Consider the following 26,851-nt stretch of genomic DNA (forward strand, 5'->3'; position numbering starts at 1 on the left):
CTGTACCTCCTTCCAGCTCAAGCCCAACAGATTGGCAAGGTCCCAGGTACTCACAGATCTCTCCCTGTTTGCTTCAAGTCCTTTAGTTCTTCCCCTCAGACCTACCCAGCAGTTGTATTTGTGTTTAAGTGCCTTAGCATAAACCTGTTCCTCATTAGTTTAAATTAACCATAATAGCCCTGGTTTAGACTGAAAGAAGGAGACAGATGGAAAGCAATGAGATAACTGGATCTTAATGAGTTGATGCTCATTAGCTGAGCTATAGTGACAGAACAGGACATGCTCTCTCCCTGTCTTGGTTGGGAGGGGAAGGGCATCAGTGCAACCTCAAAGGTTTTATGCATGGTTGGGGCAGATCCATCAGTCCTGAGCAGTATATGAAGCAGCAGCCCCCAGCCTTATCCCCATCAAAACATCCACCTTCAGCTCAGCTATCCCATCCCTGTATTCCATTAGAACCCTGACAGAACAAGCCTCTTGGCAACATAGGCAAGTTTTCTTCAGAGAGGTCCTGCTCCAGAGAGGAGGAGAGCTCACTCAGAGAGAACAAGATGCAGGGCAGATGCAATCTTCATCCTAATGGATCCTATCATGTCATTTGGGAGAAACCTTTCTTTTCTGACCAAAAAGGTGGTTAAAATCCCACTGTCCATGAGAATCTCAGTCCAGCCTTAACTTTGGAGAAAGGCACATATTTTCTTTATCTCTCTATGTCACTGGATAGATTAGAAGAGATATATTTATCTAGACAGCAATCTGTGTAGCTGCAAAAATCCAGATACAAAATTCCATGGGTTGAGGTCATCCCATGCACCCCAGCTAAGAAATGATACTTCATTTTGGTGGCTGACATGTTTGCATCAAAACATAAGGAAAATGAGCAATTTTAACTTCAAGTGTTGGGTATTTGGGTTTTTTTGTTTGTTTGTTTAATTTACATTTTAAGAAACGTAAAGGTTTTGTTGGGTGGGTTCTTTTAAGCCAAACCATTCCTTTGAACATTTTCTTCATGCAATATTTTTTCCTGTTTGCTTGTATTTTCCAGTTGCTTTGTTTTGTTCATTCCCAGCAGGCTCAAAAACCCAGCTCTAGAAAGGAGGGTGATATCTGAAGGAAAAGTGTATGAAAGGAATAAGGGAAATCAAGAAATGTGTCATTTCCTGCAATGATTGTTAAGGAAAATAACAGAATAAATATACTCATTTTTTTGCTCCTCTGCTATCCACTGAATCAACAGATCTTCATGATCTGACAGAGCAACAGTTAAATCACCTCACTGTCCACTTGGACTGCCCTTTAAAATCATTTGTAAGAAACAAAAGTTTAAAAACCATGGATAAACAGACTCCAAGGAAATATTTCCTGTGTACAGTAGAAAGGAGCTGGGGGAGAGCCCCTGTTCAACACTGGGGTCAGTCCCCGTCACAATGTATGGAGGCAGGAGGTAGGGTCACTGGGAGGAAACCAGTGTAAACAGGATCTTCTTTTATCAGTGGGAAAAGAAAACTCAACTTTAAATTAGCCAGAAATATGTGCCTATATGTTTTAATCATGAGCTGCTCTTTCCAAGTCTTGCAGCAGAGTTAAATCAGACATGGAGCTGTGGATCACGTGCTGTCCCTGAGCACCAGATGCTGATTGTCCCTTCTGCTTGTGGAAGGAACTAGTGATGGGCAGCCTGAGCAGGAACACTGGGCTGGAGAGGAATGATGAGAGGACCAGTGTTAGCTTGGGAAATGTACTTACTGGAAGCCCTGGAGGCAGGGCAAGAAAGGAACCCTGCCAGCCTTTCAGAGAATCCCTACTAGTGGGAATGCTGGAGCTGGAGAGGGCCTCCCAGCCTTCCAGAGCATCCCTAATGGTAGGATGTTGAGACTGGGGGATCTCTGCCAGTCCTGCAGAGCATCCCTCTCAGTGGGATACTGGGGCTCGAGGGGGACCTCTCAGCCTCGCAGAGCATCCGTCATGGAGTGATGTTGAGGGTGGGAGATCCTGCCAGCCTTGCAGAGCCTCTCTCCTGCTGGGGTGTTGAGGCTGGGGCGGTCCCTCCAGCCATGCCGGGCACCCTTGCCGTGGGGTGCTGCCCTTGGCTGTGTGCGGGTGCTCTGCAGAGGCTGGTGCAGCCCCCGGAGCGCAGCGCCCGGACCCTCGGCCGGTTGGGGTTTGGGGTGGGGGGAGCCGGTAACGGACCCACCGGGCGGACCCTGCGCTCTGCTGCCCCCCGGCGGCGGCGGGCGGCGCTGCGGCGGGACCCTCACACCCCGGGGGGACCCTCATACCTCCGAGGAACCTTCACACCCAGGGACCTTCACACCCCCGGGGACCCTCACACACCCCCGGGGACCCTCACACCCAGGGGATACCCTCACACCTCCGAGGGACCCTCACACTCCCAGGGACTTTCACACTCCCGGGGGACCCTCACACCCCCCGGGGAGCCGTCACACACCAGGCCCCCGAGCTGTCTGCACCCTGTGCGCCCCGCACCCCCGCCACGAGTGGGTGCCTGCCCATGCAGGAGGATGCCCGCTGGTGCCTGCCCCCCGCCAAGCTCGCGCCTGTCCCCTCTGTCCCCTCCGTCGGTTCCTGGACCCCCTCGTTGTGCTTTGCCTCTCCCCCACCTCCCCGAGTGCCTGCCTCGTCCCACCGCCCCCTCCCCGCACCATCTCGCCTCCCCAAGCCGGGTCTGCAAGCGCCCGGAGCTGCTGCCGCCTTCATCCTGCCCCGGGCTCGCCCCGCAGAGCAGCTCTGCCGCCTCCTTACCCTCCTCCTCCTCCGGCGGCACCTGACGTGTGGAGCTCCCGACACCCCCCCTCCCCGTCCCGGCTCCCCCGTCGCTCCCTCCCCTCGCCCCTCCCGGAGCTTTCCCGGCGAGCGGGAAGGCGAGCGGAGCCGCGCAGTGCCAGCCGCCCAGCGCAGCCCCCCGGAGCATGCGAGGGCTGAGGGGGGGCACGGACCTCGCTGCCCCCCCGGGAGGGCCGGCGGCGGGGCTGAGCGGCGGCGGGAGCCGCTGGCAGGGAGGGGGACAGCGCGGCCGGCCGGCGTGAAGCGGGCTGGGGGTGGGGGTTAGTGGGGGACGAGGAGCAGCGCATCCTGCCCGCCCTCCATCCCTCCATCCCGGCTGGAGGGATCGAGCCTTGCTCAGGGGCTGGACGAGGAGGGGAGCGAGGTGCTGAGCGAGTCGTGGAGGGGGCTGCGGGGATCATGTCGGGGGGGCTGCGCCTCGGCATCGCTTTCTCCTCGCCCTCCATGGAGCCCGGACCTTTTCTACAATGACTTTCTCTGAGCTAAGCAATGGAAGCTTGAGTGGGAACCGGACAGGACAGGGTGGCCAGAGCACTGCCAACCGATCCTGGGGGCTGCAAAGTGAGGAGACCCCCGAGGGCAACGGCACCACGCTGACTTTTGCCTTGGACGTGCAGGCGGTGGGCGTCGGGGTCTTCCTGGCCGTCTTCATCCTCTCGGCCATCGTGGGGAACATCCTCGTCATCCTCTCTGTGGCTTGCAACCGGCACCTGCAGACAGTCACCAACTACTTCATTGTCAACCTGGCCATCGCTGACCTTCTGCTCAGCACCACCGTGCTGCCTTTCTCGGCCACCTTGGAGGTGTTGGGCTTCTGGGTGTTCGGCCGCATCTTCTGTAACATCTGGGCAGCGGTGGACGTGCTGTGCTGCTCCGCCTCCATCATGAGCCTGTGTATCATCTCTGTGGACAGGTACATCGGCGTCAAGTACTCCCTCAAGTACCCCACCATCATGACCGAGAGGAAGGCTGGGGTCATCCTCGTCGTGGTCTGGCTCTCGTCCATGGTCATCTCCATCGGGCCGCTACTGGGATGGAAGGAGCCTCCACCACCGGATGAGAGCATCTGCAGCATCACCGAAGAGCCTGGCTATGCCCTGTTCTCCTCCCTCTTCTCCTTCTATTTACCCCTCATGGTCATCCTGGTGATGTACTTCAGGATCTACGTGGTGGCCAGGAGGACCACCCGGAGCTTGGAGGCTGGGGTCAAGAAGGAGAGGAATAAATCCATGGAAGTTGTACTGCGTATCCACTGCCGCAGCGTGCTGGAGGAGCCTCTCTCCAGCACCCGGAGCAAAGGGCATAACTTCAGGAGCTCCCTCTCTGTGCGACTCCTCAAGTTCTCCCGTGAGAAAAAGGCAGCCAAGACCCTCGCCATCGTCGTGGGTGTTTTCATCCTCTGCTGGTTCCCTTTCTTCTTCGTCCTGCCTTTTGGTAAGTGATCCCTTTCCCCCCCAGCCCCGTCTCACTTGGCTGAGCCCCTAAGAACCTGCTGCTTGGGAAAAACTTTCAGAACTCATTCATGGAGGCAAGGGATAAGGTAACTGATAGGTGAATAAACCAGCAATGAATTAATTCAATTAATTAGCACTTATTCAATATTTATTAATCAGAGTCACATCATCAATCAAAGCAAACAGCAAATGAATAAAATAGCAGCATAATAATTGGTTTAATTAATTCAATCTGCATTCAGTAGTTTAATTAATGAAGTTCAGGCTAAGGAGGAAGCAGCTCTGTTTCAAACAAGCTGTAATTACAACACAGTGATCTCCAAACAGCTTTGCCATCCCTAACCCCAGCCTCCCTTCTTCCCAGCTTGGGGGTGAGCATCTGGATCCGTGTCCGTTGGCCCAGGGCTCCCAACTCTGTTGTGAACCAGTGAAGATGGACAGGAGTGAGGTTCAATGTCCCCCCAAGGAGAATGTCAGGATGTGAAACATACTCCTGGGATGATGGTCTTGGGTGATTTGTCAGGATTGATCCACCTCCTCCAGGAGTCTTGCCCTCAGGTCCCTGTCCTGCCATGGTGCCCCTGTCACTGGGTGCTCATTTGGGGCTGTCTGCTAGGTTGTACTCTAAAGTTTTGCCAAGAGAAGGAAGCAGCTTTCTGCGTGCAGAGGCAGGCTCAGCAGGCACAGAGCCTGCCAGGGGAATGCAATGTCCAAAGCAACGTCTCCTTCCAGCATCAGTGCTGCCTATGAAGTGCAGGAAAGCCTGAGCTCTTCATGTCCACCTCATCTTACAGCAAGCACTGACTCAAGAGCACCTATTAACCCCTTGGAGTGATGTAGCTAAAACTAAGAAGGGGAAAGAGTTTAAAACAACTTCTGAATATAGACAATGGCTTTTGTGCAGAGCCCAGCAAAACAGAGGGGTCTGTCCCTCCATCTGCAGGGTGGGATCCACATGTCTCACAGCCCACCAGAAACATTTTAGCTGGTCCTGCACCTTTTCTCAGGATTTCTCAAATCCTCTTACTTGGGGCTGCCTCTCAAGTCAGTGGAAACAGCATCGTGTCCACAGAACTGATTTTGACCTGCTGAGGTTTTAATGTCCCTCCAGCATTGTGGCTGAGGACAGGGGGAGCCCAGGGCTGTGAGACACCTCACTGAGGCTACTCAGCCCCCCTCTGTCCTCCAGCAGGATCATTCCCCAGGACCACTGGTGTCTTGGAAGCTGGTGTCCTTAGGCTGGTGGATCAGGGTTGTAGGTGTCTAGTCTCACCTTGCTGCTGTCGTCTACCTCTTCAGTTTCTCTCTCTGGGTGAGGGTGGCACTGGTGAGTTTATCTCAGCTTTCCATAGGGGTGAAATTGTTCCTATAAAGAATTTTTTCTCTATGTGGGCATGGGAGTTCATGGTATAACTCAGTCATGGAGCAGTAAGGCTGCAGTGAGCTTCTCTCACAATGACACCTGAGATGAATTATCCCATCTGACTGTTCCTCAGTTTCCCTTCGTGCATCGGTCAGGTGCACTGGGGGATTTTCAGAGCCTACAAACACACACTATGGAGCTCAGGGAGATGCCAGTACCCACAATCTGAGCTCCCTGGGCAGCCTCAGTCTGGCAGTCAACCCCTTGGCTGGTCAGCAGGGCAGGAATCAGCTCTGAACATCATTCACAACTTTAGACCTTACAGCTAATGAGGCTGGGAATCAGGATTCTGTTCCTTTGAATTATTCCCAGTATTTGGAATTAGAGAACTAACACCAGGCAAAGTAGGAAAAAAAATGACTTCTTTTGTTTCTCCATCTCTATTTTCCCTTGAAACCCTCAAAACAGCTTCTCCACTGGAGTAAATCACCAGCCTTGCACCAAAGTCAAAGGAGATACTCTGATTTACACCAGCTAAAAATCCAGACTTCATTCTTTAAGTACCTGCCATGAACCCACTTGCTTCCTCCAAGCACACACAACTTGCCAAGTTCTTTACAAACATGGCTTTGATCTTTACTTCCTGCAGTGTTATACACATCATATAAACAAGGCAAAAGTTCATTTATTTTATGACTACAAAATATGCTGCCTTTGATTTCAGACACACACACATACTCCCTTGAATTAATAGACATTTCCTATTCAAACCTGAGAGTCATTCAATGCTTTCTAGAAGGAGAACAGAAACCTCTGCAGAGCCTAATCTCTGATTTCACAGCACAGGAGACAGATCTGAAACTTGGAGAAATCAGCAAAGTTCACTGTAAACCCCCAAACTGAAATATGCTGGGGCCAACCTGCTTTGAGAAGATATTAAATGGTTAAGCAGAACAGGGGGTTTTTGTTTGCTGTTTAGACAAACTCACATGGGTTAATTTGGGGCCAAGTGGAAATGATTTTGATACAGATTTTAAATGAAAATGAAACATGAGAAACAAAAATCACTTTTGATTGAGGTGAAACGTGTTGCTTCAGTTTGAGACTCAATGGGAGTCTATTAAAAAACAGGTACTCAAGGCACAATTCAAAATGCACTGTCACAGTGAAATGGATAAGTGAGCTGTTTTCTTTTGAAAATACCAAAATGTTTTGACTTTCTTTTTTCCTATGTGACATGAATTTGCAAGTAGTTGTCACTGACTTCTTACAAGGTTCATGGAAGGGTTGGAAGGGACCTCAAAAGCTCATCCAGTGCAACCCCCCTGCCAGAGGACCATTTATAATAGGTCACACAGGAAGGTTGACTGACTGTTGTCTGATTACACTTTTGTATAAGCAAATTTATCATCTGAAAAAAGCCTCCCAGCTCTGCTTAACATTGACTTAGCAACCAGAAACTTGTGTGCTGGCTCTGTTACTGGTGTCTGTGTGAACCTGCACACGTCTTTGCAACTCTCAGCAGAATAGTATCCACATTAGTTCCACAGGAGTAATATTTAGTGTTGAGAAGCTGAAATAACCAATGATTTTTAATAGCAGGACCAATCTATGTGCCAAATGTTATCAGCCATTTCTCCAAGCTTAAATAATCTACAGAGATTCATCTGTAAATCAGCTCAAACTCCCCAATAGCTCCATAGTCTATTTATCAGCTGAGTAATTTAACTCAGTCTAGGGTTTGTGATACAAGTCCCCAAGCACAGGATGCCATCACCAGCAGTTTTAACATTATCAACAGTTTCTGTGGCTAATGAGACTCCTTAAGCAGCTGGTTGTTCAACAAGAGATGAAATCCCAATTACCCACATAACTCTTGTGTGGGTTGTAGGTATCTTTTGCTGGGTGTGCAGTAGAGCTCTGTTAAGCTGCTCTGTCTAGGAATCTTGGGTGGTGGTTTTTGCCAGGGTCTCTCTTCCCTTAGCTTCAGTCTCGTCAGAGATGTGGGCCAGGATCTTAAGGGTGTTTTGTAAGATAGGAGTCATTTCCCTTTGGTTGTCTGATACCTGTGCCTTCATCTCAGCTAGTCAGAGCATCTTGAAGATATTAGCTGCAAGGGACCTCTGAAGGTCCAACTCCATCTCTGAACAGAACCAATACCAGACCAGTCAGTCATATTAATCCAAAGCTCACTTTACCTTTCTGAGGAGAGCACCTGGAGGTGGAACTCACCTGACTCATTTTGAACCTCCTCATTAGGATGAGATGAATTGTGGTGCCAATCTGCCTCTTCCTCTCCCTTGACTGCAAAAGCAGTCTGTGCTGCAGGTATTAAAAGAGAGGTGAGATATACCCTAGTCTGGATCTTTTGAAGTCTAATGGAAGCAAGATGGCCAAGTGAGAGCTCGATCCCATGTCAGCTCAAGCCTTTATTAAAAGAGAGAGAATGGACAGAGAAACTCTCTTTTAAGTCACACAACCACAGAGGCTCCACTGGCCCTTCTGCTAATGGAAAACCCTACTAAAAGTTAGGTACTGGATTTGCCCTTGTAATAGGGCATCTGTGCAACGGGTCAAATAACCAGAACTAGCCCCATACAACACCTATAGATAAACAGCCACCTGCTTTCTCAACACTGATCCATAAGGAAGTGAGAAGAGGAGGAGGGATGGAGCCTTGCTCCCCATCCACTCCTCAGTAGCTGGGGAGCATGCAGAGACAATGGAGGACCCCAAAAGGGGTGAGTGTGGACGCAAAGACCTTCATCACCACCCCAGAAGTATCAATCCTCATGGCATCAAGGATGCACTAGTCAGTACCCAGGATGGTGATTTACACACTTTAATGGCCCTTGTTTTTTAAGAAGCATTGTCTAGTCTGGGTGGTGGGGTCCCATGTTTGTCATTCCTTGGATTTGATTGCAAATCAAGAGCAGTGTGAGAAAGGCATCAAAGCACCCATACAGGGTGAAGGCCACAACCCAAGGCTCCCTTCACTCTGTCCCTTCACAAGCAGCAGCACACCCAGACAAAAAATGACTGAAGAGATGCCTCAGCAGAAGCAAAACTCTTCACACTGAAGGTCTTCTATTTGCCTTGGGGAAGTGATTTGATTGTATTTGCAGTGGAAGCTGCACTTTCCAGCCACAGTTCAGAAAAACAGAGCACTGGCTTTTTAACCTGCAGTCCAGTGGAAAGGTTGCTGCCACACAAACCAGGCTCAGAAAGGTCTCCTTCAAGCCAAACCAAAAAATGGTTTTGTAGATACTGTGTTTCACAGGGCAGAAGTCCTTTCACAAAATGATTTGCAGAAGATGAGCTCACAGAGGCACAGCAGTGCTCAAGCTTCAGTAGCTGTCACTTGTGAAATAAATGATGGGAAAGACAACGTAGGTAGAAGCACGTTTCAGATGAGACCAAGTCTGTTCTGGTAGAAATGGGGGATCTAATTCTATTTAGCATGGTTTCCTAAGAGAAAAATAAGCTTATGTCATCACTCTGTCTGTATGGATGTCATTCTTTCTTCACCACCTGATGAACTCTTTCATCAATCTCAATCACATGTGAGAAAGTGCTAAAAGTCCTCAATATACCAAATAACTATTAAAACAGGAAGATGGGTAAAGGAGTGGGAATTTCTACAGGCTCCCTCACAGAAGGAAGGTTACAACACAAGCTGAGGCTCTGGTTAGTCATCAGAAAATACTCTAAAAATCCACCACAAGAGACACCATAAGAAAATCAAACATCTTTAGTTTTGTTGTGCACAGGGGAACCTGATCAAAAGTGTGATTTCAAAGGAGAAGGGTGAAAGACAGACCATTGAATTACTTTGCTTGTTAAGGCAGTCTCTTGTATCTCCTGAAATTATCTGAGTCATGGTGGAAGTGACAGAATTGGCATGGAAAAAGGAATGGGCAAGTGCTTTGGAATAATTAGCCTAGAGCATCAAATCAAACTGGAACTGGAGGAATTAAAATGAACTACTCCATCTGCCACACGTTCCCTATTGGTCCCGGTCCACAGGAGCCATATATTCATTTAAAATGCCAGCAAAGACACAGACACAGTCTCAAAAAGCTTCTGGGTACCATGTTGCAGATTGTTTTCTTAGCCATCATCCAGGCAAGAGGCAAGATTCTTACATTTGCACTGTACCGTAGGATGTTTCCAAAGGCTCATGCCAAATTAGCATCAATTCCTAGGGGATGGATGGGTGTTCCAGCCAATCTGCTGAGAGGATGCTGTGGGAGACACTGTGAAATGCTTTACTGAAATCAAGATAAACCACATCCACTGCACTACCACCATCTATCCACCTGGTTACATCTTCATGAAAGGCTATCAGGTTGGTCAAACATGACTTCCCCTTGCTAAAGCCACATTGCTTACAGCAACCTTGTCCTTTATATGCCTGGAGAGAGCACCCAGGATAAGTTATTCCATCACCTTTCCAGGGATGGAGGTGAGGCTGACCAGTCTGTAGTTACCCTTCCATGATCTATGGACTCTCTTCTTCCACTTGAGTTTGCCCAACAGTTCCCTGTTATACTATGTGGGTCTCCTGGTTCACTTTCTTGATTTCCTACCCACTGGGATGCTCTGATCCTGACCTTGGAAAACGTGATCCTTGAATACAACTAACTTGGGCTCCTTTGCCTTCTAATACCCTGTCCCATGAGATGTCCCCCAGCAAGTACTTGAAAAGGCCAAAGTTGGCCCTGCTAAAGTCCAGGGTTGTGATCCTGCTTGGTGTTCTGTATCTACCACACAAGATCCTGAACTCCATATTAATGTAGCTAAAGCGTTTGACAATGTCAATTCATTCCTTGTGCCCTAATGCAAAAGCCACCAGAGTGCTGAATGGGGAAACAGTTTACCTGTGCTTGAAAACAGACAGCCAAAAAATGATTATTTGGAGCCCAAATGAGTCTATGTGGTTCCTTTCCTACCTATTATCCTGTGTGGAAGGCCAGAGATGAAAGGATTTAGGATAGTTTGTTGCTGTTACAATGGATGAAGCATTCTGAACCTCCAATAATGATGTGTGCACCCAAGTTTGAACACATACTTTGCCTCTGCCTGGCCAAAGTAATGCAGTGATTCACAGAAGTGACTGAGAACGGGACCCAGATCTCCCATGACCTATGTATGGGATTATTCTGTTTCCAGTCCACCCACCACACCACCAAATAAAACTATTTAAAGACAAATGCCTCTTTTTATATCTCAGTGTCTTGACGCATCTGGAGGCAGTTGCTGTAATGGATGTACCATAAACAGGAAAAAAATAGATCTTGAAAAATGCAAAACTCTGTGATTCAGTGGGCAAATTGTTATAAAACCTCTCAACAGGAGTTTTGAACCAATACCAAAATACACTATATTACTTTAAATCATTACAGAATCCCAGAATGGTTTGGGTTGGGAAGGACCTTAAAGCTCATCTGGTTCCAACCCCCTGCCATGGGCAGGGACACCTTCCACCAGCTCAGATTGCTCCAAGCCCCATTCAACCTGCCCTTGGACACTTCCAGGGATGGGGCAGCCACAGCCTCTCTGGGCAGCCTGTGCCAGGGCCTCACCACCCTCACAGTCAAGAACTTCCTTACATCTCATCTAAATCTCTTCTCTTTCAGTCTAAAGCCATTATCCCTCATTCTATTGATGCAACTACATGAAGTTGGGTCTGACAGGCTTATTGTATTTGCAAACACAAAACTTTGTCCAGGATATTCTGGCAAGGAGCTGGTATTTAGCCTAATCTATCTTATATTTGCTCATTAATTCTGATAATCTGTTCAGTGAGATGCAACGAAGATTGAGCTGAAGGATGGGATTGCTCTTTGATGTGATCATGCAAGGTGGTTGCTTAACCTCTTCCTACCATCCTGCTTTTAATTGCTTTTGCCACAACAAACAGCTTGAACGAGGTACCAGCAATTGTGTCATGTTAGCAAGAGACAGTGTAAAGGCTTCATGCTACCTGCATGGCTTTAATTAGGAGTGTCCTCACTTATGTGAGTACATCCTGCACTTTTGTTCAAGGGTCTTCAGAAAATGAGTATGTTTTCTTGGGAAAGCAACCTGAATAATCTTCTGATTGATCAACTCTGACTTTTACTTGATGTGATTGCTTTGCTATTATTCTAGGTTGGCCTGATAGCCCCTGTTAACAATATGAGACCCTTCTGGAATAAAGTCCCAGTTTCTGGTGCCAAGCATTATCTATTAGGTAAAGTTTTCCCTCTGTGTCCTTGCAACAGGCTGCATTTGTTCTGCCAAATGAGAGACAAAACGAGATAGCCATATCTGAGAAAGATGACAGGAAAAAACCCACAGTGTTTGGTTCCTATAGGACGTGTTATGGGGACAGCCTTGAGTTTAAAAGGCTCTGGCAGTACTGTGTGCCAGAGCAAGGCATTTTACTCTATGGGAATTGAGATTGCTTTGTGACAGGACAGGGCAGAAATTTGACAAAGCTAGCCCAATGTGGTGAGTTTATGAAGGAAACACATTCTTAAAGCATTGTTAAGGATGGGCAGTTTAGCAAGACTGGAGCTTGCTGAGGAAAGGCTTTTAAAGAGCAATGATCTGATGGTGTCTGATGGGCATTTCTATTGCTTTGCATTTCCCTGTACTGCCCATTTCCACACTGTTCCCTTCTTCTCTAGTGTCAAGACAGTCCCTGACATTGAATGCCAAATGTAGAAGGTCCTCAGCAAATTGCTTTTCCTCTTTCTACAGAACCAACAATGAAAAACAGGTATTTTGAGGCTACAGTTAATCTCATCCTAATATTTTTATCTAAATGAGGCAGATGAGTCCCAACCTAAGAGCACCAATGTCTCCTCAGTGTCTCTGAGGGAGGCCAAAGACCACTAGCTCCAAGGTGCACAATACACATCTAAAGTAGCTGAGATGAATCTCACTGTGAGGCCAAATACAGCCAAAGTCCAACACAGTTGCAGCTGGAGCTGGAGCTGGAAGGAATTACACCTTAAGGATGGGAAGTGCTCCATAACACCAAGGGCTCAGGAATCCACACTAAAAATACAGGCATTTTTTGACATGGTTTGGTAAAATGGTTCCAAATCACCTTTTTCTCCTTGGAGAGCTGTGAAAAGTAAGATTGCCAAATGTTTGGCCAGAAGTGAGCTAAGTACCTTCAGATATTCATCAGGAAACAAGTTCTGGCATCAAGCAGAGCTTGACAGGGTGAGTTTGTAAAGTGTGGGGCTACATACTGACCAGTGAGAAGATATTGAACGGTTCAACCCAGCTATTGAGCACTCACGTCTCCTTACAACTGGTGTGGCAGGGACACCACAGACACAATAGAGCATCATCCTAAAATTAAACTCTTTAAAAGTAAGAAAGGTTTTGCAAATGTGATTTGCACTTTGACCTTGTCAATCTCTTGAGTCTTTAACTTTGCAAGTTCCTTAGTGTTCATTTAGCAGTTTTATTGTATAGGATCCCACATAACTGTTGTTTTGTGTGTTCAGCAGAAAGCAATGTTCAGTGGTAGAGATAAAAAAGACAGTTTTTTAGCACATAACCAAATTGCAAAGCAGAGAATGTGATCATCTCTTACAGTATTTGTTCTCTGTATGGGAAAATACACCTTTACAACAACTGAAGCCCAGACAGCAGTTGCAAAGGCTGTGGTTTACTCACATGTTTCAACAGTCATCTTTCCATGGAAACTGGTGGGGTTTTGAGTGAGGCCTGCAGGAACATCTGCTTTCTAATCTAAATTCAAGTAGCTGAGGAGGACAGGAGCTGCCTGAGAAAACAGGGGTTTACTTTGAGACTTCTCTTTCCACATCAATTCAGTTCAGGGGAATGCAATGCTACACCTGGCTGTTTCTATATGATGCATGGCACAGTGAGATATATATTTTCCCTGTCTCTTACCCTTGTTGCCCTTTACATGCTGATCCTCTTAACTGCTTTATGTTTCCTGATATACCTCACTGTCCCACATTTTGTCAAGATACAAGTGCTAGGTTACACCATACAGTTTACACCATCCTCAGGCAAGCAGGACTAGGAGAGAAACTGAGCTGCAACTCTCAGAAGAATGACACCATTGACAGGATTTCAGGGGTTGGTTTTTGGGCAGAACAAGACTGTAAAGAGCTTCTGGTATGAAATGTGTGTAATGAAAAATCTGGTTTTCCAGCTAAAGGACCTTTAGATATTTTTTACCAACCCAACTTGTTCCACTTTCTTATTCTTTTTACACACAGGATTTCCAGGTCCTCCTAAGGTTAATGTGATTTTTCTGTTCTACATTGTGAATTAATTACCTCCTTCCCTTGTCATGTGATAATGATGCAAGGCTCAGTGTGGTCTCATAACCCTGAGACTGTCGTTTGCCATCTCTTGGGTTGCCATTAGAGCAGATCTGTTGCATGTATCAACCCAAAAAAGTTCTTCTGAGGACAGATAGCGTTTTATTCTTCTGCACATTGGCTGTTACATGGTGGTACAGGCTTTGGTGACTTTTGGTGATGGGCCAAGTCCTAGAGGAGGAATACTGCTGTAATGTTCAGGGAGTTGGTTTTTTGTACTTCACAGCAGCAGCAACATGAAGATTATCACTATGACTATATCCAGTACATGAATGCACTCATTTCAGGATGCAAACCTTTCGCTTTCCTTAGCAAAGCAGTGCAGAGTGATTCACATCCACATAACTCAGGGCTGGTCCTCTCTGGAGGAGACTTACACAACCGTATCAACACAGATCCTCTCTAGACTTCACAGGCCATCTCAGAGACTCTAAGACCTTATTTTTGTTTTGAGCCATTTTTAATGCAAAAGGTTCTACAAGAACACACCAGCTGTTGGCAACTTGTTAAAAAAAAAGGACCTAGGTAATCCAAGTGCCCTTTCTTACAGGAGGACCTCATATTTGGGGCCCATCCATCCCTCTGACTCACCAGGCTACCATGTAGCACCTTTTGACTGTTAAATCCTTGTGGGCAAGGTCTTCTCTGTGATGTATGTGACAGCACTCATCTCTCCATCACAAGGGACCTCTTGAAGGTGACCATGCAGTCAGAGACAGCTATGATGGAGTCTCTCATCCATTGTAGCTTGCTTCTATCCAAAATCTGAAGGCAAGGATGGAGTTGCAGATCTGGAAGGCACAGTAGGAGATAAAGAGGAAGAGTAGGAGTCTTGAGGTACAATGAAGGCTAGTGAGGTGCTGGGAAGGTTGAACTGGGAGCCCTTCTTGTCTCCAGCAGCCCTGAGGTGGTAGGGCTTTGAGCTTCCCTGAGGACACCCTACAGCAGCAAGTGTGCTGAGCTGTAAAACAGAACTGTTCTCTCTTACTCCTAAAGCTCACTCACAAAAGTGTTTCCAAGAGCCAAACGTGTTTTTATGGTCTTGTTTTTGTTCATCCACCTGCTCTTAATTTTGTTGTGGCTGAAAGGTTTTGGGAATTTGGGAGCAAAGATAGTTCATGAGGAATAGCTTCAGTGTTTAGAAGCTGTCTGCTTTCACAGACCTGTATCCAATGGGGCAGTTATTTGACATTCTTATTTGCTGTAAATATGCCCTTTAAACTGCTATTAAGAACACTGAGTGATGAACTCTTCCTTCTGAAGGCTTTGCCTTTATGAGCAGGAATCTCTCATCCAGGAATCTCTCAGCCCTTTGCACCTGTACCTGAACACACATCCCCAAATATCCTCATCATTCTCCTGCCTCCAAAGCAAACTGCAGCCACAACAAAGCAAAAATGAAGTCTCTGGTGTGTATTGATTTGTGACATTACTATCTGCTGTCCAGGAAGGTGAGTGGCAGAGTAAGCATTCACCTCTTCCCACACAGCATGTCCTGGGGACAAACTTATCCCAGCAGTGCCAGTTCTGTAATTTAAAGGACTAAATGGGAAGAAGGGGACCACACACAAATGACATCAGGGAGGGAGGCAACCCATCTGTTTCAGTAGTGTTCAGCATCATTTTTGTCTAGGGAAACTGAAGCACCACTTACATACCTGCAGTCACTTGGTAGCTCTTCAGTATCACTAACACACCAGCTACTCCTGACTGTCCCATGTTCTCTGTTTCAGTGCTGTATAAAACTGTCACATGGAAACAGAAGGCTGTACTTCTCCTTGCACAGTAATTTATGTGTGCAATTAACCCAAGGATGGGTTTACTGAAGTGGCTGGAACAGGATATGGCTTTTTAGCTACCCCTAATGAATAGTCTTTCCCTAACAGAGCTCCTTGGCTAATGCATTTGGAGCCAAGCCAGAGAACCACCAGGTCTGGTGGCACAAAACCAACTGCCTGCTCACTAAAGACAGGGCATTTCCTTCTCCTGGGAAGTTTCCAACCCAAGGCAATTCACAACTCAGTCATGAGGGCTTCTGAAACACAACTTTTATTTTTACCCACTCCACTAGCTGAAAAAAAATCCTCTGTACATTTGCAAGGGATTCCTGCTGGGAGAAATCCCTGTCCCAGATATGTCCAACACGCTCTTCGAATCACTCACAGTGGGTAGGCTGATGGCACTCAGTAAAGGAAGACCATCAGAGATGGCAAATCCCTGGACTAGTCCCAGACAGCTCTCTCCAACACAAATCTGCCCAAGAAGTGTGCTTGGAGCAGTATGAACATGAGGTGTTGCCACATGGGTTCAGGACTTGGAATCAGATCTCCCCTCTTCTGTTCAACAGTTTGTTTATCACAGTTAATGGGATTTGTGTTTCCCACAGTGAGCCAAAGGCTAGAGCAAACCACAGGGGTTATCTCAGCTGTTCTCCTGAATTAAAGAAGTCTTGACTGCACTCCTCTGCGAGACAGTTGCAGGTTGCAAGTGCTGTGAAGCCCAAGAGGTGGTCTGCAAATACTCCAAAAGATGTCCATGACAGCAAAAAAAATGACATAAGGATGTCTTTCAAGAGATCTTCTGTGCAGGGATCAAGTACACAACACTGAACAGGAGATAGCTGCCACTACAAAACAAGGAACCACAGCCTCTGCTTGAAAGGCTATGTTGGAGCTCAGTCAAGGTCTTCAGATCTGGATGAGGGAATTGAGTACACTCTCAGTCAGTTTGCTGATGACACCAAGCTGAGTGGGTGTGTTGATCTGCTTGAGAGCAAAAGAGTCTTTCAGAGGGCCCTGGCCAGGCTGGAGCCATGGGCTGAGGGCAATGGGATGAGGTTTAAGGGCAAGGGCTGAATCCTGCCCTTGGGCTACTCCAAGCCCAGGTCCCGCTCCAGGTTGGGGCAGAGGGGCTGGAAACTGATGGAGGGAAAAGGCCTGGGGAGGGTTGGTGCCAGCGGCTGAACAGGAGCCAGCAGCGTGCCCAGGGGGGCAAGAAGGCCAAGGGCAGCCTGGCTGGGATCAGCACTGGGGTGACAGCAGGAGCAGGGCAGGGACTGTCCCCTGTGCTGGGCCCTGGGGAGGCTGCAGCTCCAGGGCTGTGTCAGTGCTGGGCCCCTCACTCACTGCCACAGGGACACTGAGGGGCTGCAGCATGGCCAGAGCCGGGCACAGAGCTGGGGAAGGGGCTGGAGCACAAGGGGCTGGGGAGGGGCTGAGGGAATGGGGGTGTTGAGCCTGGAGAAGAGGAGCCTGAGGGCAGACAGCAGCACTCTCTGACACTCCCTCACAGGAGGCTGCAGGGAGCTGGGGTCTGTCTCTGCTCCCCAGTAACGAGTGACAGGACATGAGGAAACAGCCTCAAGTTGCCCCAGGGGAGGTTGAGGCTGGAGCTGAGGCAGAACTGTGTCCCTGAGAGGGGTGTCACCCCTGTGCCAGGCTGCCCAGGGAGCTGGGGGAGTGCCCAGCCCTGGAGGGATCCCAAAGCCATGGAGCTGAGGTGCTGAAGGCCATGGGGTAGTGCTGGGCTGGGCAGGGTAAGGGCAGGGCTTGGACTTCAGGAGCTTAAAGGGCTTTCCCAACCAAAAGGTTTCTATTATTCTATATTTTGGCCATGAACAAGATGTTTGTGAAATCATTTAGATGGGGAAAAGATTACAAAGAATCCAGCTTAGAGGGAAATTCAAACTCTAAGACTAAAACTGATGGTTTATTGTATAGAGACAGTGAGGAATGGAAGTATCTTCATGGCATATTGTTCTTTCCTTGTGGCAGTGGGCCAGGAGGAGTTTAAGGTAACATGACCAGGAAAAGGACAGGAATCCTGTCTGCAGCAGGAGGATGGTTTGTAGCCAGGCATTGCTACCTCAGGGTATACCAGGAGGAGATAACAAGCACACTGGGTCAAGCCACATCTCATCCCTGGCTGTTTTCCAGCTGCAGATTCCCTCAGACCAGCCTGTTGTTGAGAAACAGCCAAAGGGTACCCATAGGGATTGTGCAGGGCACAGGTTCCCAAATCCAGGGACTCAGCACCACTTTTGAGCCTCTAGGTCAACAGATGAAGCCAGCAATGGTGTCATTTCATACCATAGGTAAGAGACCTCTCCCTTTCATCCCAGGCAGAGGACTTGACCCTTGTATTCCCACCCCAGATGTGTTTTCAGAAATGCAATTTGGAAGGACATGGGACACACACATGCACAACACAACAGTGGTGACACCATCAGCTGCTCACAGACCTCGTTTGAGCACAAATAACAGTTGGGTTCAGAGCAGCTGCCAGCTCTTGAACCTCTGCCTGTAAGGCCAAGTTCTCTAGGAGAGGCTTGGCAAACTGTGCCAGAAAAGCCTTTCAGCCATGGGCTATTTCTGTTCCTAGGGTCCCTTCCACAGGAATTATCTGAAATGCTGTGAGGATGCATTGTGAAGTTGAGCTGGCAGCCAGCCATGAGCTTGTCTACCTCCCTCCAACACTGCACTCAGGCTGTGGATTCAGGGAAACAGAACAGAGTGACTTCACATCCCAGGGTTTGCTTTCCCTGTGTTCCTCACTCAGAGGGGAGCATGCAGAGACAAGGGAAGAAGGAGCACAGCTCAGAGTTTTCCAAACATTGCATCTCTCCCTTTCTTCTGCCTTACAATAGCAGAGTTATTTGGGATTAATCACGTTGTGCTTCATTTCCAATGACACCACACAGTTACAGCACTTCAGGGCTCTCTGCAGGCTGATCTATCTGAGATCCCTAACAACACACCAAGCCCATTAGTCATGTGTTTCAGCCCTTCTGTGTCAGGTACTGTACAAACAGTAATGCTATTTGTAGCCTGGAGAAGCTCAAAGTAGTGGGTCCAGATGGATGTGGGAGGCAGGAGAGCACCCAGTGGTATCTGCATGTAGACAGACTGTCATTTTGCTGGCATTCAGGTAAAGGAGCAGGAAATAGTGGTGCAGAAATTGACAGATAGCTGCTGCTATCCCAGGAAAGCAACAAAGGAGAAGAGACCAATTCCCATTGCATCTGATCACCTCCTACACCACTGCCCTCCTTCCCTGGGTCCCTTTCCTTGACCATTGCTTTCCCTCTAATCCATGCCTCTCATAGTAAAGCCACATGGTTATTTCTGTTGTGAAGGTAGACAAAGAGAATAGGTGTAGGACCAGACTCATAAGTGAAGACTTCTGTGTGTAGTTGCCTATGGTTAGGTGTTTGCATGTGAGCTGGATGTCTCCACTCTCATTTCTGTTCATGTCTAAATAGCTAACCAGACTTGGATTGCAATTTACTTCCCTAAAACATGTTCAGTGCTGTCCATAATCCCCTAAAGCTGATGAAGCAACCATGTGGGGTTTTTGGTTGCAAGACAGGACCTAGAGAAGCTGTGAGCTCTTCTAGAGGGACATCCAGAGACCAAGGACATTCCAGCACATTTATTGTATATGGCACAAGACATGTAGGCAACCTCAGTGCTTACTTTAGGATGACCTGGATTGCACCCTGTATTGCTTTCCCAAGACATTGCAGGTTACCAGAAGTATTTTCCAGAAGGATATCTGTTTTTAATGTCTCAGGAAAGCAATTCAACATTTCTTTCTCTATCCTATAGAATGTAGGTGGTGCCCTGAAACTTGGTATCTTGGTGTGTCAATGCCTTTCCTTCAGATACAGTCTTCCACAGGCTACTTCTGAAGCTAAGACCTGAAAATAAAAATAAAGGGGTCACTACTGCTTTCTCAAATGGTTTATGAGGAGTAAGTCTTCCTTTACATCTCTATTAAGCAGTAAAAAGCACAGCTAATGCTTCAATGCAGAAATAGTAGGACATCAATAGAAAAGTCTTTGAAGGTAGGGCTTAATCTTTGCTGACTGGCAGAGGCAGAGAAGAAAAGTCATCTGAGTAACTTTACTTGTTTGACCCCTCTGTTTCTCCTGTAGGCTCCATCACTTGACACATTTATCCAGGTAAGCAGGACCCATATGGCCAAATAGGTGAAAAATATGAAGGTAGCTGCCAGTGTTGGGTTTGGCCTCTCCATCTAGGACACATAGGCTTTAGGTCTTTGCCCACCTGTTAGAACTGAGAACCATCTCAAAAACACAGAGCACAACACAAGCAATACTCAGTCTCTTCCTGGGCTTCATTAGCATCCCTTGATGAGCCCAAAGTGGCTGCTGCTCCACTACAGGATGCATCCATGAACTTCCCCCAAAGGTCAGGGGAATCAGGACGTGGGTGGGTTTATTTTCCTTCTGCAATGAGAGGGCAAGGGAAAAGCATTTCCAATCAAAACAGAACTTTCCCAGTGTCCGAGGCTGTTTGAGTCAAAGGCAGCAAGGGTAGGGGGCTGAGTTGAGATTGTTTATGTTCAACGTGGCCATCAGCCTGTCAGGGTTTATTCCACACATTCAGCTGGAAAAGGTCTGTTCCTTCTCTCTGTGTACTCTCTCTGCACACCCATCAGCATGCACTTAGCAAAACCACAGCTGATTAAATTAGCAGCCTAATGTATGGAACAAAAATAATTTGCTCCAAAAACAGGCATTTTCACTGCTCAAAGCAGAACTGAGTGACTCACAGCAGAATTCAGACAAGCTACCAGAGAGCATCACAGCCAGAAATGTCACGTCTCCCACCAAGTGCATTGGCAGTCCTTTGAGTGCCTTCTTCCTTTGTAGCTCTTTGTCTTCTTCTTCTTCTCCCTGTTTTCTCTCCCATCAGTACCCCTCTGTGGCTCTGCCATGCAAGTAACACAGGAGGTTGTCACTGTTTTGAGAAAGGAGTGGCTGCCACTGCACCATATTGCATCATCCCATTCCAAATCACTTCAGCTTCATGTGTGTTCTGTTCCCTCACCTCTTATGCCTGTGCCTTCTGGGAGACCATTCTAGTTCTTATTGCACCCAACTCTTAGAAACTTTACTGTTTGCAGTGAGAACATACCCATGCCTCATTTGCAATCATATCATCTTCTTCCTTAAGTAGCTATATTCTTTCCTTGGCTTTCACTTTTCTGTCAGATAGGTGGTCAGAGGTTTTCTTCCCTGTAGGCTTTTTTTTTGCTGCATTTCTCAGCAGAAATGCATCCCATCTAATGAATTCCCTTTTGTCTTTAGCATCCATTTTCTTCTACTGGTCTATCTGGATTTATTCTGCTTTAGATCATTGGTGGTTTGGATGCTTTGAGAGAACAACCTTGTACTTTACACTGAAACTCTTGAAGGTGAACCAGACAAATGAGTATCTGGGTAAGCAGTCCTTGGTGTTAATCATAGTATCATAAATCATTTAATCTGGAAGAGGTCTTTAAGATCATTGAGTTCAGCCTTTGTCCCAGCCCTCTCAACCACTAGACCATTTCCCTGAGTGCTGATGTCCATGTTAGCAAAGGTGGTGGCAGATCATGCCTCCCATCCAGAGAAGAGATGGAGAAGGCAATCACTTGCCCTGTGTTGGTGGCTATTCCCTGTGATTGCTACCATGCCACCTATGGCTATTAAGTCAGTGTTGGGTTTGGAGTCTTCTGATTCATGCCACAGAGATCTCCAAGGAAGAGGATCTTAAAAAATGAATAGATGCTAGCTGCTATGTCCAAGTACATGCTCAGGATTGTACCAGAGGAATTATGTCTGAAGACCATATTTTCACTGCCATCTTGCTCTATAAGGGACTCTCCAAAGGATCCATCTTCCCAAGTCAGCTGGAAACAGCTCTCCAGGTCACTGGAGGGAACACACCTCAAAGCTGAGAGGGCCCCATCAGCCAGTGCTGAAATGTGGACTAAGAAATGCTGCTCCACTGCCAGATATGAGTCATCCTGCCTCTTGAACACACACTTACAGTCACCATGGTGACTGGGTCAAGCACCTCAGAAAAAAAATGATCTGGGAAAGTCCATTTTTCTTTCTCCCTATTTATTTCTTGGCACTTCCAAATGTCCACCTTTCATCCTTCTCCAGACCAGGAATGACCTGCATTTCAAGGATAAAGCAACTCATGAGGGACTGGAGAGACTTTATTTCACTCCAAAGTGCAGTCATCAAGGAGCTAATTCTGCATCAAGGGTTTGAAAATGGTGTCACAGCTCATGAGAATCCACTGTACTTGTGAAGAGAGCGAAAGAGGGACTACAACAGCCATAGGTGGATCTGGTTGCCCCACTCTTTTCCCATCAAATACTCCATCAGTAAGCTTTGCAGGTGGATAAGTATTGGAGGTTAGTCTGGGCTGCAATAAAGCAGCCTCTCTTCCATACAGCTGGTCATGCACCCAAGAAAAAGAAGACACCTTTGCACTAGTCACAGAGGCAAAGGATCCCAAGGTTAGAAGCTCTCCTTGGATGAAAAAAAAAACAGGAATCTCTTTCTTTGGCTAGCCCTTTGTTTATGCCTAGCCTTGCTGTCCCATCCTTACCCATCTACAGTGCCCAAAATGTCACCTCTCTTTGCCCTCGGACTGGGGGCTTTGTTATCTCCCTCCCTCCCTTCTCACAGCGATGGACATCTCTGTCTCTTGGTGTTAGAAAATCTCCTATTCAGTGGTCTGGCATTTTTAATAGCTCTGCAAAGTGGAACACTGAATTTAAGTGTCTGCTTTGGGGTCCTCACTGAGATCATCACTGTTGTAACTCTGATACCTGTACAAATCCTTACACACAGAGCTTGTTTTCTTCCTTCAAAAGGTTCAATCTTTCCTCATTTAGTGGCTGTGGGTCTCCCTCTCTCTCTGAACACCCCTTTTAAGCTACTTTGATGGTGCTAGGCTTGTCACTCAGATAAGTTTCATCCCTAGGAACTTCTCCATTGATTTCATTCTCTCCTTGGTTGTCATTGTTGCACATTGTTCTTTTTCATTCTCTGCACAAACCAGAAACACTAAGGCAGGTTTTCAGAGGTAAACTAGAGTCTGAGTCCTGTAGATTTTGACAGAAACTACCAAGATTGACATCAGTGTTTAACAGTAGCTGTACCTCTATCACCCTAAATACTGAAAAGGAGCAAAAAAGCATCCTACAAGACAGATGCTTCCATTAAACTTGGAAATGCCTTCAAAACTATGTAGACAAATCCTACAAATGAGAAGCAAACTGAGCTGTTTATTTGCTATTAGCAAGCAGAAACAAAAACCCAACCCCAAACCAACAACAAAACAACAGAGAATTCAAGAATGTGATCACTTGGGAACAATTTGTTATTTGTTATTTCTGCTAATAAAATCTATTTGTACTGTGGTTACATTCAGGAGGGTACATGTAGGAGCTGCAGCTTCCATAGCAAAATGGTTATTCCTCATCCTATTGACTTTATTGCTTTGGTTTTGTGAGCTTAATTGTTTAAATTTTTGACCTTTGTGCAGCATTAGGTTGTGGGACTGTCACAAGTGGTCCACAGCAGATGCACAGAAGCACATCAAGCATTAAAATGTATATGTTTTGAGTGAAAAGTTGGATAATGAGGTTATTGAATCACCCAAGGGAGATCCAGAAAGCTGATAATGGCCTTTTATCATCAGGTTTAGGATCTAGTCAAGGAAGAGAGAGAATTGGTGGGTCAATAGGAGAAAATGATACTCTGTTTCTCAAATTGACCCATAGTGTCCTACATCCTTCTTGTGTTTTGATTAAGTTGGGGTTGTGAACTTCAATGTAAGCAAACTTCAATACAAAACACTTTGGCATGATTGTTCCTCCCTGCTCCAATTAGAAAAGTTTCAGCATTGAAACTTTGCATTTGTTTTTCAAACACTCTCTATTTCTCTCTCATCTGCTTTGGCAAAAATTATTTGACAAGTTTGCCCTACATGAAAATTTGTGTTGGTCTCCTCCAATCTCTATGTTTTTCAGTGAATGAAAGAGGCAACTATTTCCCTGATAGCATCAAATGTCTCTCTTCTGGCAGGCTGCACAAGAATGGTGTCAGGAGACAGATCCTGGCACAGCCTGGAAAACTCTTGGGAATTTCTGTGTATAAAATGATGAAGGAAATTGGATAATAAAGCAGAGACATGTTATTGTTATGAACAACTGTAACATTTCTTGGTTGCATCCACTTTTTCACTTTTCTTTTGCAGAACAAGTCCCAGGCTGAAAAGCATCTTGTTGCTCTCTTATCCCAAAAAGCATTTTAAAGGAGCAAGTTTTCTCTTTCAAAGGAAAGTCTTGATTATTAGAAGTGATAAAGAATATCAGTCATCCTGAGCTACCCCCAAAAATACAAGCAGAAGGGGTCAGTTTGACATTGTTTGCCTTCAAATTGTCAGCACACTTGGCCGTGGGAGCAGCACTGAGCACCAGGCACCAGGTCAGGCTCAGCCATGGAGCCAAATTCTTCCCAATCTTACCTCAAAATTCCTCTCTGGGGCTCTGGGCATAGGTGGTGTCACCCACACCTCCTCATACTGACCACAGCTGGGATACCTGTGGCACAGGACATGAGGAACAAGGGCAATTCATGACCATGGAGGTTCCCAGACTACTAAGGGAGCCCTGACAGTCTGCAGAGCCAGACCATAAATTGGACCATTTCCTCTCTCTCAAAGGGAGCATCCAGGGATTTCTCTGTGCCAGAACATCAAAGTGGAGATTATAACCAGCTGTCTCATACAGCTAATTGATACCAGGCCTTTTTGCTCCTCAGGGAGGTCTCTGAGAGAAGCAAGCCAAAGGAGGTCCAAAGGAATGAACAAAGGAGCACAGATGTCCCACAGTGTGAGAAGGGCAGAGACCACCTTCACCTCAGGGTGTCCTCTGGGGAGTAATCTCCCAGCCAGTCCAACACTCCTTCTCTTTCCCTGAGGGCAGATTCCATCACTGGAATCTGGACTGATTTATCACCCAACACCCAGGGGAATATCTCATGTCACCCAGCTTCTTCATCTTGTTTAAACAGCCTGGTGCAAGGGCAGGACAGGGTGTCAGTATAAGCTGGGGGATGAAAGGCTTAAGAGCAGTCCTGCAGAGAAGGACTTGGGGATAGTGGTGGATGAAAAATTAGACATGAGCCCATTAGACATGGGCTCATAGCCCAGAAAGTCAATCATACCTTGGGCTGCATCACAAGCAGTGTGGCCAGCAGGTAGAGGGAGGGGATTCTGTCTCTCTGTCTCACTTTGGTGACACCCCAGCTGCAGCACTGCCTCCAGATCTGTGCCATTCCCCAGCATGAGAAAGACATAGACCTGTTTGAGCAGATCCAGAGAAGAGACGTAAAGCTGAACACATCTGTGCCATGGAAAGGGGCCAAGAGAGTTGGAGTTGTTGGAGAGCAGGCTCCAGAGGACCTTATTGTAGCCTGTCAGTGTATAAAGAGGGCTTCTGAGAAAGATGGAGAGAGACTTTTTACAAAGGCCTATAGTGACAGGACAAAAGGCAATGATTTTAAACTAAAAGAGGCCAGGTTGAGATTGGACATAAGGGCAATATTTTTTACAATGAGGGTGGTAAAACATTGGAATAAGTTACCCAGAGAACCTGCGGATTCCAGCTCCCTGGAAGTGTTTCAGATCAGGTTGGATGGAGCTTTGAGCCACCTGATCTAATGAAAGATGTCCCTGACCATGGCAACAGGGATGGATTAGATGATCTTTAAAGGTCTCTTCCAACCTAAGCCATGCTGTGATTCTGTGATGCTAAGTCATTCTAGTTACTGGGACTCACTTGGGCAGCAGGGTGAGAGAGGTTGTGCTGCCCCTCTGCTCTGCCCTGCTGAGGCCTCATCTGGAGTCCCGTGTCCAGTTCTGGGCTCCTCAGCTCAAGAGGGACAGAAAAATGCTGGAGGGAGGCCAGTGCAGAGTTACAAAGATGATCAGGGGACTGGAGCATCTTCCTTACCAAAGGCTGCAGGACCTGGGGCTGTTTAGTCTGGAGAAGAGAAGGCTTCAGGGGACCTCAGCAACACTTACAAGTACCTAAAGGGTGGGGGTCAGGAGGTTGAGGCAGCACTTTTTTCCTGTTGTATCCAGTGACAGGACAAGGGGTGATGGAAAGAAGCTGGAACACAAAAAGTTCCATTTAAACATAAGGAAAAACTGTTTCAGTGTTTCAGTGAGGGAGCCCTGGCCCAGGCTGCCCAGGGAGGGTGTGAAGGCTTCTTCTCAGGAGGTTTCCAAACCCTCCTGGACACGTTCCTGTGTGACCTGATCTAGGTGAACCTGCCTTGACAGGGAGGTTGGACTAGATGACCTCTAAAGGTCTCTTCCAATCCCTACCATTCTGTGATTCTATGATCCACTTGCACAGTCAGACAGAAGGTTTTGCGCTCTTCAGGGTCTATCCAGAGTCAGCAGCAAATGCAAATCAGTCACGTTTGACCTTCTCATTTTAACATTTGAGGCATGGATTCAGCCTCCTGCACATCTGCAAAGCCCTTGCCATTCCCCTGAGTGCAGTGGCCCAAAGTAAGTGAAGCATTTAATCAGGTGCTGAACTCATGAGGTCACAAGTAATGAGTGTGGATGCTGGTCAGCAGGGGAAGAATTCATTGGGAAATGCCAGTTGGAAAACCAAGCGGAAATGTCCCAGGTTTAACAACTTCTGCTTCAATCACTATTCATGGCCCCAAGACAGCCCCTTCATGCCAGGTTTCCATGGCTTTCTTACCACACAACCAGCAGTGAGAACCTTGGCAGCTCTGTGCTAAGTTGGGGTAGACTCCTGGATCCCAACACAAGTAACCTGGAAGCCCTGAGCACTCTGGCTCCAGAAAGGGTTTGTCTTACTCTTCCTGCTACAAGTATGTTAATTTAGGAGACTTGAAAACACTGCAGATTCACAGATTCATAAATTCCAAGGACTGCAGGACTTCCATTGTCTGATTTCTTATGTCACCCAGCCCAGGGAAAGCCCAGGGAGTGTAGCTGGCCAAAACTTTGCAT

General features: G+C 47.0%; 2 protein-coding genes across 2 annotated transcripts in view; both read left to right on the forward strand.

Annotated features, from left to right (window-relative positions):
- The first annotated feature begins 2,054 nt into the window (after positions 1 to 2,054).
- Positions 2,055 to 2,789, forward strand: LOC133625159 (uncharacterized). Its single transcript, XM_061993230.1, has one exon. The coding sequence runs from the start codon at positions 2,055 to 2,057 to the stop codon at positions 2,787 to 2,789; it is 735 nt and encodes a 244-aa protein (XP_061849214.1).
- A 483-nt stretch (positions 2,790 to 3,272) lies between these two features.
- ADRA1D (adrenoceptor alpha 1D) overlaps positions 3,273 to 26,851 on the forward strand; it is a 48,383-nt gene continuing 24,804 nt past the window's right edge. Inside the window, exon 1 of the mRNA XM_061993665.1 lies at positions 3,273 to 4,239. Coding sequence (XP_061849649.1) covers positions 3,273 to 4,239 — 967 coding nt within the window. The remainder of the gene's footprint in view (positions 4,240 to 26,851) is intronic.

The sequence above is a fragment of the Colius striatus genome, chromosome 3 (genome assembly GCF_028858725.1).
Source record: "Colius striatus isolate bColStr4 chromosome 3, bColStr4.1.hap1, whole genome shotgun sequence".
Lineage (NCBI taxonomy): Eukaryota > Metazoa > Chordata > Aves > Coliiformes > Coliidae > Colius > Colius striatus.